This window comes from Argentina anserina, chromosome 4 (assembly GCF_933775445.1).
Source record: "Argentina anserina chromosome 4, drPotAnse1.1, whole genome shotgun sequence".
Taxonomy (NCBI): Eukaryota; Viridiplantae; Streptophyta; class Magnoliopsida; order Rosales; family Rosaceae; genus Argentina; species Argentina anserina.
This window is the reverse complement of record NC_065875.1, coordinates 16171459-16184427: the sequence shown is the minus strand read 5'-3', so window position 1 is coordinate 16184427 and position 12969 is coordinate 16171459. Positions and strand designations below refer to the sequence as shown.

General features: G+C 36.4%; 1 protein-coding gene across 1 annotated transcript; it reads right to left on the bottom strand.

Moving 5' to 3' along the window:
- Nucleotides 1–348: 348 nt before the first annotated feature.
- On the bottom strand, nt 349–12504 carry LOC126792923 (isoleucine--tRNA ligase, chloroplastic/mitochondrial). Its single transcript, XM_050519437.1, has 22 exons — nt 12270–12504; nt 11910–12066; nt 11649–11806; nt 11467–11568; nt 10603–10672; nt 10234–10346; nt 9730–9798; nt 9336–9443; nt 8775–8922; nt 7672–7897; nt 6864–7150; nt 6638–6774; nt 6131–6278; nt 5684–5815; nt 5133–5261; nt 4361–4488; nt 4095–4253; nt 3792–3917; nt 3116–3189; nt 2127–2376; nt 1332–1511; nt 349–779 (listed from the first exon to the last, which is right to left on the bottom strand). Exons 1-22 carry the CDS (start codon nt 12345–12347, stop codon nt 537–539), a joined length of 3222 nt encoding a protein of 1073 aa, XP_050375394.1. The 5' UTR covers nt 12348–12504; the 3' UTR covers nt 349–536.
- Between the last annotated feature and the right edge of the window lie 465 nt (nt 12505–12969).

The window sequence follows — 12969 nt, the reverse complement described above, 5'->3', positions numbered from 1 at the left end:
TCGTCGTCCCAACACATGCGTCGCCGTCCCCGCGCCTCCATCATACTTCCCTCCACTCGAGAGCTGCGTTTTTTTAGAAAAAGAGCAGATATGAGTTTCACAATAGTGGCATATTGTAAATATCGTCAAGCTCAGTGGCAACGCTTTAAGACTTTTAGCAATCTGACTTTTTTATAATTTTGAAATATTTCTGACTTTTTTCTCATTTCAATTGTTAAAATGGACTTTTTCATAAGAAGCCCTAAAATTAAAGGTTTTGGGATGAATTCTGCAGTCGGACGTTTACGGAACATTGGCCATTCTCCCTATGAATATTTTAGAAAGAGTGATATCAGGGAAAAGTAGAAACACTAGTTTAATCGATTACAAATATGCGAAGGTTACATCCTTCAAATTGGTTGTAATTTTCCATCAAAATTCAAACTGTTCTGTACACGTATGCTATATCTGCAAAAAAAAAAAATCTGCTTGTGTGATACAACCCAAGAATGAATTTGGTCCAACACCATAGATGAATGATGCCTCTGCCTGGCTCCTCAAGCGACCACAGCTTCAGCTGCAGCTTGTTGAATATCAACTGCATTATAGCAGCGGCTGCAAAGGGTGCTGTGGTCCGGAAAGGAACCAACCTGAGGTGAATAGTTCCAGCATCTTTCGCACTTTAGGCCTTCAGCGCGAGACACGCCAATCCAAACTTTAATGCTTTCATCAACTTGACATTCTCCTTTATATGGTATGTTAGCAATCCAGTCATCTTCTAATGATGGAAGAACCTCTGCCTGCAATTGAAAACCGATGAAAATAGCGTCAATATATATACTGCCCAAACCCTTTATTCCTTCTCTAACAGGATGATTGACATTTAAATTTTTTGTAACAATTGCGTAAGCAAATTTTATACAAGCCATGTCAAACTTTGACTATCTATATCCTGAGATAAATGCTTGACTATCTAAATCCTGAGATGAATCCTTCCAAAAAGAAATCCTGAGATATCCAGTCACAATCCGTGAGGTAAAATGCCAAAAATTACAAATGCAAAAGGAAAGGTTTTTGAAATACTAAATAGAGAAACTCCAGCTAATCCCATTCACCATCAGAAAAATCAACCTGCCCATGTCTCCTTTTTCACCAGTTAAAAAAGTTAAGACAAGGATGGAAACAGCATAAATGGAACCTAAAATTTACTATATAGATTAATAAAACATCTGATAGAGGAAATATATGATTATTTGCTTGACCACAAGGGGATAAAGCAATCCATTTTTGGCCTTAAATTCAGATACTCATAGGACTGGCTACGTACTAACTGATGATGAATATGAACTTACCTGGGAAGTTATGAATATCCGATTCAGTGTGTCTGCATCATTGCTGGCTGCAGACATTTCAACCAATCTTGAGGCTAGACCAGAATCAGATGTATGGAGGTAGACCTTGGCATCTAAGCTAGAGCCAATTAACTTTGTTGAACGAGCGACCTCCAGCACTTTATTCACCTCAGTTCTCAGCTGCCCAAAAGCAAGTATATATTAGAAACAAGTAAAATACTTTGAGACATGAGTCTGACATTTGTTTTTCAATATCTCAAGAGGCCTTCATTTCCAACATTAATTACAACTCCTAGCAAAAGAGAATCAAATTTATTTGCATGGTCTCATAAGTGCGTGTGTGTGTGCGTGTGTGATACAATAAAATTTTGCCACTAAAGGAAATAACAAAATGATCCCGAAGTCACACCAACGTTTCAATTTAGTTCAGGCTACAGATTCTCTAACCTATGAAAGCTGCAGTTCAATTTCTATTCTGCTGTAGTACACCTAAAGCTAACAAACATTTGCACGTGGAGAAACCTAATGAAACAGGCTGTCCCAATTATCTGAATTTGCACTACGATTTAGGACTAGAGTGTGAAAAAGAATGGCAGTGAGATGCAAGAGCATAAAGTTTATAAGATCAATTTTGCTTTCAGCAACAAACTGATATATTATACGTTTTGTAGTTCAGATTTCCATGAGATTCCCCTCACAGTACCATGTACAATATAACAAGGGCATGCATTTAAATTTTGAACAGCAGAAATCACTTTCCACTAAAGGGAAACTCTTAGATGTAATGACTATCACCTCAAGAATTTTAGTCCAGAAACCAGTTTCGTCTTCAGAAAGAGAAAGCCATGTTTCATTTGAAGCTGGCCATCTTGATTCAAAAACAAACTCAGCAACAGAGCCTTTTTTGTCAGTGTACTGGAATGGAAGATTTTGCCATACATCCTCAGCCAAATGAGGCAATATTGGAGCAATCACTCTCACAATAGACAGGAGAAGTTCTGCAAGAACTGTCTGACAACTTCTCCTCGTAAAACTTGTTGTGCCCCTGAAAAAGATAAATGCTCAATCACTCTTGTGAGAGTAATTATAAGATCACAAACCAACACTTTATGTTAAGAGATTAAATCTGATGAGCAATTAAGAACAATTGTGGAGGGAATCATGTACACTGAGCATCTCATCCAGCCTTTATAGTCATTGTAAAACGTGATTTCTTTTTTCTGAAGCAAATCCCCATATAATTTAAAGTTTCACCATATTGCAAAAGTATGACCACAAATTCTCGACAGTAAACAGTCAATTCCTCAATGTATGATATGGCATTTAAGTTCAGGCGGTATTTGTTAAAAGATGGGCAATGAATAATTTACATGAGAAGCTCAGTAATTCAGGAATTTATCTTCCCGGAACTCTTTTATAGCTCATCTCAAAACAAAGAATATGCATGCAAACTTAATAAACACATTTTCGATCTCCAAGGGTAAAAGGATGGACAGAGTGAGGTTTAGCAATGGGTTTGAGTCAGTGATTGGAAAACTTTTAACAATGAAAATGATCCTGTATCTATATACGAGCAATGATTCACAAGTAGCTAATCAGCTATATTGTTAACAATTCTGAGCACCAAATGTATTTTGGCAAATGTAATATAGCATTGCATGAGATAAGTAACTGTACAGAAAATGTGAACTTGAATCCAAAGAGTCCTGAAAATAACAAATATAAGGGCACAGGAATCATGCCCTAAATTAGAAACTTCTAGTTAGAGCAGGAAACAAATTTACCCAACGTATAAGCGATCTTTGGCAATATCAAAGTAGAAATTTGAAAGGTCAACTATGACAAACCGCTGTATGATCTGAAAAGAAGAACAAAGCTAATCAGGTAGTTGAATGTGAAAATTCCAGCTAAATTAAGACTAACTGGACACAAGAACAGGCTTTACTAGCAACAGCCACTGAGAATTACCCATTAGCAACTGTCACAATTTGTTTAAGATTTTTCAATGCCTTTGGTTGATATCTGAGCTAGGACTGATCAAACTTGTTTACTCTGCTCTCTCTCTTTCTTTCAAAGGGATCAACCCCCATCACAGTTATGCTCCGTTACTGAATATATTTTGTTTAAAGACCAAATACATAAACTTCAATAGCTATCTGTTGTAATGGCTCTATGGATTGGCATCGACGCCACATTTATCATGAACTAAATACAATATAATGTAGCATAATCAAACCCCAAAGGTGAATCAAAACAGTTATTTAACATTGGCTAGGATATCTAATCTTTGTGAATTGTATGAATAAATTTCAATTCCACAAAAATCGAGTTCGTGTTCTACTCCTTATCAAAGAAAACTATTCAATGTTGACCATCAATTCAGCATAAAAATAAAATAAAAAGTTCAAATATTATATATAATAAAAAAAGGAAAATAAAAAATGTCAGATAGATTTGTACCTGAAATATCTTGAAGAACTGATAGTTTTCGTAACACTCTTTGCTGTTGTTTACAAAATTTTCAAGTTGAAACAGTGCATGCTGATCAATCATGGGAAGATTATGGTATGGTATAGCATTATCAGCCTGCCAACAAGATGTAGTAGTTTATACGTAAAACAACAAAGTGAGACATAATGCAAGATGGTATAGTCATAATGTTTGTATGAGATAGCTTTATCCTGGCAGTGTAGATGGGAAGCTTTAAAATAGTAAACAAAACCCATTGGTTTAACAAGTACTCATTGTGAATGTCAAACATACATGCCAATCATGCAGATTCCCCAAAAGGTATCTCAATGTTCCTCGTAGCTTCCTATATATATCTGACATTTGACGGAGAACTTGAGCACCTATCATTACATCACCTGTATAATCTATGCTGGAAACCCAGAGACGCAGAACATCAGCTCCATAGCCGTCCTGAGAACAGAGAAAGAAGACTTTTCAGTATCCAGGTGTTATTGGAATCTGGTTAATGTAGTAAATAGTAGTTTAGCTTCACTTTATTATCTACAAGAATGATTTACCTTTTGGTTCTTCCCTCCTTCTATCACAGTTCTTGGGTCTACAACGTTACCCTGAGATTTGCTCATCTTAAAACCCTTCTCATCCAATACAAATCCATGCGTTATGACACTGGAATATGGAGCTTTTCCTGTATCAAAGAAAAGTGGCCGGGCATGTAGTCAATAAACAAGTATTGTATGCAGAGTTGAAGTGAGGAAATAAAGAGATTTAGATTTGGCAGTGTCTGTCTTAGTAACTGCTACTGGAACTTCAGAGTTCAGATGAGATGGTGTGTGGGTATACTGGTATAGAGATAAAAATAAGGAAGTGGATGGATCAACAGTCTTTGACCATGTTTTTCTTATATATATCATGGAGGAGAAAGAAGAGAATTCCATCAACATATGTGATCCTTCTCTCTGTCACTTGAACAGATCAAAGGAATAAGAACCAAAATAGAAATAAGGGTATCAATTGACAGCTTCATGTATTCAACATAAGATGGTATAACAAACCACTTCAGGCAGATAAGTAAGTTTCATAGTAGACCACAGATTCTCCTATATATATGTGGTAGTAAAAAGGGGTATTGCCATGCCATAAACCGTCATCCGTCTCCATCAAAAAGGTGGTACATAGGGGCATATGTACTTCTTCCTAAAGCTAACACACATGCAAATCTCAATCTGTGAAAAGAACAACTTTTTGTTTGGTGAACTACAAAAGCGGTTCAAAAAATATTGCATGGCATACCAGATAATAGATAAGAACATGATACATGTACAGGTTTACCTTTTGTAGCAACACTCGTTAATAAAGAACTCTGGAACCACCCCCGATGCTGATCCATACCTTCAAGGTACAAGTCCGCAGGGAGATTAAGGCTATCTCTTTTCCCTAAAACTGCAGCCCAAGAAGAGCCTGAAATGAAGGTAACCATTTAGAACCATGAAAAACCATACAGCTGTGACTGTGGAATCTATTAGCAGTAACTAAACAGAAAAGCCGGATGCAGTTATAAAAAAGTGTCAAAGAAAAATGCAAAATCACTCAGCAATAATATGGCATGTAAAAAGATATTAGTCAATTGTGTGTTGAATTCCAAGGCAATTATACAATGGATTGATCAATTCACCACCATTATATTTGACAGATATTAGAAAACAATGAATCATGGCTCATCAAATTGGTAAATATTCAGTCATAAGAAATAAAGATTGAAGACTTCTTGCTATGGTAAACTATATCCATTAATAATGAATGAGCCATGTTACTATCAAGCTACAATAATATGAGATGACTTATACTTTAGCAAACTTAAACAACTTTGGCAACTATCGTACCTGAGTCGAACCATACATCCATTGTATCAGTTCCCTTTTCATATTCAGATGCTTTATCACGATATTTACTAGGGAGAAGATCCTCTACTTTCATGTACCACCATGCATCACTACCCTTTACTGAAATTATAGCTGCAGAAAGATTAGTGAAAGCATCAGAATTGAATACATCAACATCAAAGAGTATGATCTCATTTATGCAGTCCTTGCATACAAGGATACCTAAAAATTGACCTAGCCATATATTTTCCTTTATGAACCATATGTGAATAAAAGTGCACATACAGACTATACATGTGTATAAGAAATGGATAGTAGCAGAAATAAAGAAAAGTAACTTCGCATATACAGGGTAAAACATTGATTCAAGAGAATATTAGACACAGTGCTTTTTTGGAAAAAAAAACAAGCAGAGATAGGAAGACGTGTATATCTAAACGTTCTTACACTTGATATGCTCAATAGTCTCTTCATTCATTAGAGGTTCCTTTGACTGGAGATGATAAAAGACTGGAATTGGAACACCCCAGGTCCTCTGCCGCGATATACACCAATCAGAGCGGCTAGAAGTCATTGCAGAGATTCTGTTTTCTGCCTGAGAAGAAGAATGGTCATGCAAACTATTCTCAAGTATGGCGATATATCTGATCAGGAATTCTAGAACCGATCATTTTACTGTTTTCAAAAGCTACTAGGAATATTTATCTATATAATTCAAAATAGCAGGAGCATTTATCATTTTTACATATTCTAAGATAATGCAACCACCAAAAATTGAAAATCACAGTTCTGCTATATTATGAAAGCATTGTGGAATACCAAAAACAGCTCCGAAAGGAGTCGAACAAAATCACATACTGTTCAGCAAAATCATGGTGTGAAGAAACATAATGCAGGTCTTGCAGGCATATTAGCCGAGCAAAACAGATCTTTAATACAGTCTAGAACCAATACCTTAGCTGGAATCCAGTTTACATTGCCAATTGCATCCATAACAGCCTCACGAAAGCCTTCGACTGATGCAAACCATTGCTCAGTCGCCCTAAAAATAGTGGGCTTTTTTGTTCTCCAATCATATGGATACTTATGTTCTGCATAAGAGAAGGTAGATGTTTGTCACCATAACCCTGTAAAGATAACATCCCTAAATATCCATTCAAGGGTGCGAAAAACAACTTACTGTAGGATTCTTCCATGATAAGTGACAAATGCTCATCTAAGTATTTCACAACAGCGACATTACCGTCGCCAAGTACATCAAGCCCACAAAATTTTCCAGCTTCTTCTGTGAACTTTCCACCATCATCTACGGGAGAAAGGATGGGCAGTCCATACTTAAGGCCAGTAACATAATCTTCCTGACCATGACCAGGAGCCGTATGGACCAGTCCAGTTCCCGACTCTGTTGTGATATAATCTCCTCCAATCACAACTGAACATTCCCTATTGAATACTGGATGGATATACCTGAAGCAAAAGAAGCAATACTTAGTGCATAGTACCTTGGCAGATAGTACCTCCATCTTATACAATAAGCCAAAAGCTAGGTTTTCGATAAATGTCTAGTATCCCTCAAAACCAATATGGTATTTGATATGCTGAGAGAAAAGTACTTCAATAATGAGACTGAAATGGTAAACTACTAATCTCACGAAATTGAAAAATTAATAAATTGATTACACAAGTTTATATGAGAAGAAACACTCCAAAGAAATGCTTGAATAATATTCATATCCTAAGGATAAAGCCAATCCAGCTCTTTCTTTTTCTGTGAGACAAGCCACTCACTTCACTTTATCAATCTTTCAATTCCCTAAAAATAAATAGAAAATAAATAAATTAAATGTAAAGAAGAAGAAGCCAATTGGCACACAGAGAGTGTAAGTCAAGAGGCTAGTTCTTGATGGAAAGAAAACGATGGTCATCCTGGATCTAAGTCATATAATTATAAGCATTCTTCATATGTAGGTTCCCTTTTAAATATATACCTGCAGTTCTCAAGATCAGAACCTGACAGCCTTTTCCTAACGACAAGCTTGAGGCCCCATTTTGCTTCTAAAGTTGGCACAAGATCTGAAGCTACAATAAGGAAAGGCTTATGTTCTTCCTTGAAAAAATTAGCAGGCGTTTGCTTGCTTTTTCCTGAAGAAACATCTTCAGATACTGACTGTACTTCAACAATGGCATATATAAGCTTGGGATTCACTGCAACAGCTGATACAGAGAAAAAATGATTACTTATATGATTAGTTAAATCAACTAGGATTTTGCTTGTGCAATGACTATAACTTAAGCAATGCCCTCATATAGGGTATGAAAAGTAGTAGACTAGTAGGAGACCACATATGAATATAATACTAATTACCAATAAGATGAGCATGCATATATGTAACAAGATTACAGCCTCTCTTCCACTCTGTTAGATAACATAGCTACTGTAATCTAGGGTCCTTGATCTCATTGAGTTCGTTATTTGCCCTAGTCCAGTTCTCGCTGCTGGTTGCCAGGATCTCTGTTGTCCACTATATATGTGTCTTTCTTCTTCTTTTTCTATTTCAACATTTTTTGTATCTACATAAGTTCACCCACTCTTCCTCTCAAGCTAAACAGCACAACGACCATAGAAATGCATTATCAACTAATACTCGACCAGAAAATCGTTGAAACTTGTTCCCATCCAGAACCAAAAGAGAGAAGACCATGTACAAAGATGACTGATTAAAGAAAACTTCTAGCCAAGAAGCTATAGTTGCAAACTATCTAGGCCAGTGCAAATTTTGATACTTGCATAAATAAAGGCAGCTTCATAAAATAGTTACGTTTTTGTACATATACACATATGGGAAGAACTCCCCACCCATTGAATTGCATCATTCACACGCTGATATTTTTCTATCAAGTATAAGAATGTCCACAGAAAGTGTGCATAATATCCTGTTATCAGCATAAGATCCATGACTATGAGATGGAGTAGTACCGACTAAGAACTCACAATTACACTTATGCTGCTAGCCTGCTACACAATTAGCATTTTATTTTAAAAAATAATAAGAAGAAGAAAGATTTGGGAAAAATAACAAAAATGTCTCACCGGCATTTGCTGGAATAGTCCAGGGAGTAGTTGTCCAAATGGTCAAGCAAACATCTCGATATTCACTCAAAAAGCCACCTGAAGTTGCAGGTGCACTGACTATTTTGAAAGCGGCATAGATGCTCCTCGAAACATGACCTTCTGGATACTGAACATACAATTTCCAGTCAGAAAATAAGAACCAATCTGATAGGTTTGAGCTTTGTCCAAAATATCACAAGATTTTGGTTATAAAGTGAACTTTTACAAAGGATGAAGACAAATTTGACGGGTGCTCCTACTTCCAGATATGTTTTACTTTCAAACAGAATAATAAATGGAACTTTTGAAAGATTTGAACTTTTCATTGGACAAGATAGCACATATATACCAAATACTTTGAAAAGTGATTTCTTGAGGACAATATGAAGTTGACAGCTTATGAGCAGGCTAATTCATTTACAGATCTTTAGCAGAAGCTCCTCATCAGCCATTATTCCCATACTTTACACATGTTCAAGCAATACATTTCTTAAGTTTGGTAAATTAAAAGACAATTGACATCTTGAAAGTAAGATTTACCTCCAATTCTGCCTCTGCCAGGGCAGTTCGTGATGAGGGACTCCAGTGAACTGGTTTCCTGCCTCTGTAGATAAAACCTTGAAGGACCATCTGACCAAACACTTCTATCTAGCAGATGCGTGACACAAATGAGACAATTGCATATGACACGCTACAAATAAGATCTATACGGTTAACTAGAAACATGAGCAAATACAGGAGTCCTTTCGATATTTAAGTTCTGAATATGAAACAACGGTAATAGCCCATCTTCTTCACTAATTCTCTTTCACTTTCGAATAGAAATGGTAAACTTCTTTGTGTATGGTATACCACATGACTTCTCACAATTTTTTAAGAAGTACATTCAATTTTTTAATTCTTAATGAAGAAGCATGAGGGATATAATAACTACCTGAGCAGCTTCATATTCTGGATCAAGAGTCAGGTAGGGATTACTCCAGTCTGCCCATACTCCATAACGCTGCAAGGAGATACCACTATTAATATTCAATTATTCATTAATATTGAAGCAGAGGAGAACCATCTATTTACAGCTAAATTCCTTCTTCTTTTTTTAGAAAAGAGCAGAACTGGTGTTCGGTAATGTTTTCATACCCATATTTTCATTTTCGAAATATTTCTTAAAATGCTGAAAACAAAAATTGGAAATATGTTCAACTTTTACAAAGGAAGAGTGAAAACATCAATATGGCGTTTTCACTTTTTCATTTTCTCATTTTCATTTTTAAGACTTATTTTTAAAAAGTGTTTTCAAAAACGTTACCAAACGGGGATCCAGAGTTTCAGACCTACAACAACCAACTGTATAGCTGAAACAAATTCATCTAGAATGACATTCTGGCATAACAGGCAAAAACAAAAACAAAAATAAAAACAGAGGATGCCAGATATCTACCTTAAATGATTCCATCTGATTTTTAACTGTTTGCTTGGCAAACTTAGCTGCCTTTGCTCTCAACTTTATTGGTGTTAGATCCTTTCGAGCAGCTTGATCAAGGGATTGCAGGACTGTGTAGTTCAAAGTATGCAAGTCAGTCTCAGGATTCAACCAAATGGAAAGCAAATGAGGAAAAAAAAATAAGATAAGATTTTATAGACCACTATATGTTCATGATTGACAGATCTTTCAAGTCAAATTTTGGGCATGTGAATTGGTTCAAAACATTAGGCTGTACTTGATTTTTTTAATACCATTTCAATTTACTATCTTCGCAAAAAGTATGTTCGTGGTAGACACAATGAATATGATTGAAACAATACTTGCCTTTTAACTCAATTGGTAAGCCATGACAATCCCAACCAGGCACATAGTGAACTTTAAAATTTTGAAGAAGCTGCCCATAGAAAAAGAGTAAATATATGAATATGTATCTGCTCATGTGAAGACATAAAGTTTTTACAGTCAATTAAGTAAATAACTTAATTTACATGTATAAATAGAATTGGATTAGATTTGCAAGATGAAGATGTTTTATTTACTGTATTATGAGCACAGGTTGTTGAAACATATGCTGCATAGATTTTATTGGTAGAGCAAAACGTTCTCACACTTTCTGTTTTACATACTAGCACCTAGAGTTTTAGTCTAAAATAATTAGTTGAACAGTATAAGAATAGGATCCAATCACCATGTTCTGTAAATTATAGTGAAAATTGTGAGTGCAAACATCAACTCAATATATAATATGACCAATAACATTTAATGACACTGATATACTATACTAGGAAGGATACTATGGCAACTGGGGAACTACAAATAACTTTGACAGATGTAATTTTTTTTTAAATACTGTTCAGGATAAGGTCCATAATTCAATTCCAATGGAACTAGTTAATCAATAAAATATGCACATAGAACATAATACATGTCATATTTTTCTTTCATAATGAAATTCATATTGGTTCAATGTAGTACCTCAATTCCTTAAAATGGTTTGAGGGGGTTCTACTTTTGTGTTAAAAAGGACAAGACCTTAATTGATGTGTTTTTATGAAATGATCTATTCAAATCACATGAAAGCTATAAAAGTATTGTATTCATAAATTACCACGATCACCACTAAGTAATGAATATAAATACAAAGTAAGATTAACATAGTGAACAGCCGAGCCGGGGATCCATACATACCTTATAACGATTAATCATATCCTTCAATATCTTATTTAGAGCATGGCCAATGTGCAGATCACCATTGGCGTACGGAGGACCATCATGAAGAATGAAACTTTCCTGACCAAAGTAAGTAAAAGTCAGCCAAAAACAAGCCATGTCACTTGGCAAATGCGCAGCACACGGTTACAAAAACCCACCCCTGTGTTTTTACTAACAACTCTCTTGAACACTTGATTGTCCTCCCACATTTTCTGCAGCTCAGGCTCTCGCGTGGAAGAATTCGCTCTCATCCCAAACGATGTCTTTGGTAGATCGACCGTGTGCTTGTACTTCCCATCCTCCTGCTGCTTTCCACCTAAACACACATTACAAAAATGTTCTACTTCAGTTTTTTGACTTTTTTCAAATGACACAACATGTAACATGAGGAAAGAAAAAGGATGAGACAGGAAATAGACCTTGAGCAGCTTTCTTTGCAGCCATAACAGGTCCTCGGGATCTTCGCTTGGACGAAGAGGCAAAGTCCTCACCGGAATGGGTGGAATAGCGTGTCATATTAAAGAGGCCAACAGAACTTGTACTCCTAAAAGTATAGCGAGTTCTTGCTGACAGAACCTGATCAACACAACACAACACAGTCTATATAATTACTATCAAAACTTGCCCAACCCAATCAGAAGAAGAAAACTCAAGACGGAAAAAAAAAAAGACTCAGTGACATTTCATCGAGCAGTTGGTGTGCGACAATATTAAGCAGCGGAAAGTGGGGAGTAGGAATGGGTGGAAGTATATGTGTAGAGAGAGAGAGAGAAAGAGACCTTGTATGGAGTGGTTTGAATCATGGCCATTGTGGCGGCTTCTCGGGAAGAGCTTGTGGCCAAGGATTTGAAGTTCATGGGTACAGCAGCAGTAGCTTCTTCTTCATGAGTGTTGGACGAGAAGAGGGAAATGAAACGCTCTGCGCTTCTATAGAACGCAACGGATAAAATACCTCACTGCCTTTTGTTTGTTTTCATTCCGGTTCCAACCCGGTCAATACGGGTGGGTCGCAGTTCTACCCTCTTTATCGATCCTCGGTTAAAGACAGTCTCTACGGATTCTAACTATAATCTTTAGGGTTTTAAATTGATACGACTACATGCCAAATCCTACACTCAAGGGTCAAGATTCAGAAAAGAGGCGATTTGTGCACAAATAAGGTTTACTAATGTGGAAAATAATCAAGGTTTACAACTTTACATTGTCATGGTTCGAAGTGCTTGTATGTCGCTGCATCAAGCTGCTAATGACATTGAGTTGTTGAAGCAGAATGGAGAAATCAAAAATGTCTGATAGCTTTCTCCAAAACAAAAGTGACAACAAAATCCAGGTCTCTCTCCTGATCTAAGCTTGGCCTGTTCGACCTGGGGAGGAACCGAGAGCCTGACAAATGACAAGTAAACGATTCACACCCACCATGGGTTTATTCAGAAGCAATGCAGGGGGTATCATTCCAATTTAAGGGCACACCCTTATTGA

What these genes read in the sequence shown, in the direction of transcription:
- LOC126792923 (XM_050519437.1), bottom strand. Translation starts at nt 12,347, where the DNA reads ATGAACTTCAAATCCTTGGCCACAAGCTCTTCCCGAGAAGCCGCCACA. An exon ending in CAGAATATGAAGCTGCTCAG is followed by an intron (nt 9,444 to 9,729) that starts GTAGTTATTATA and finishes CGCATCTGCTAG; the next exon opens with ATAGAAGTGTTTGGTCAGAT. An exon ending in TATCATGGAAGAATCCTACA is followed by an intron (nt 6,775 to 6,863) that starts GTAAGTTGTTTT and finishes TCTCTTATGCAG; the next exon opens with AACATAAGTATCCATATGAT.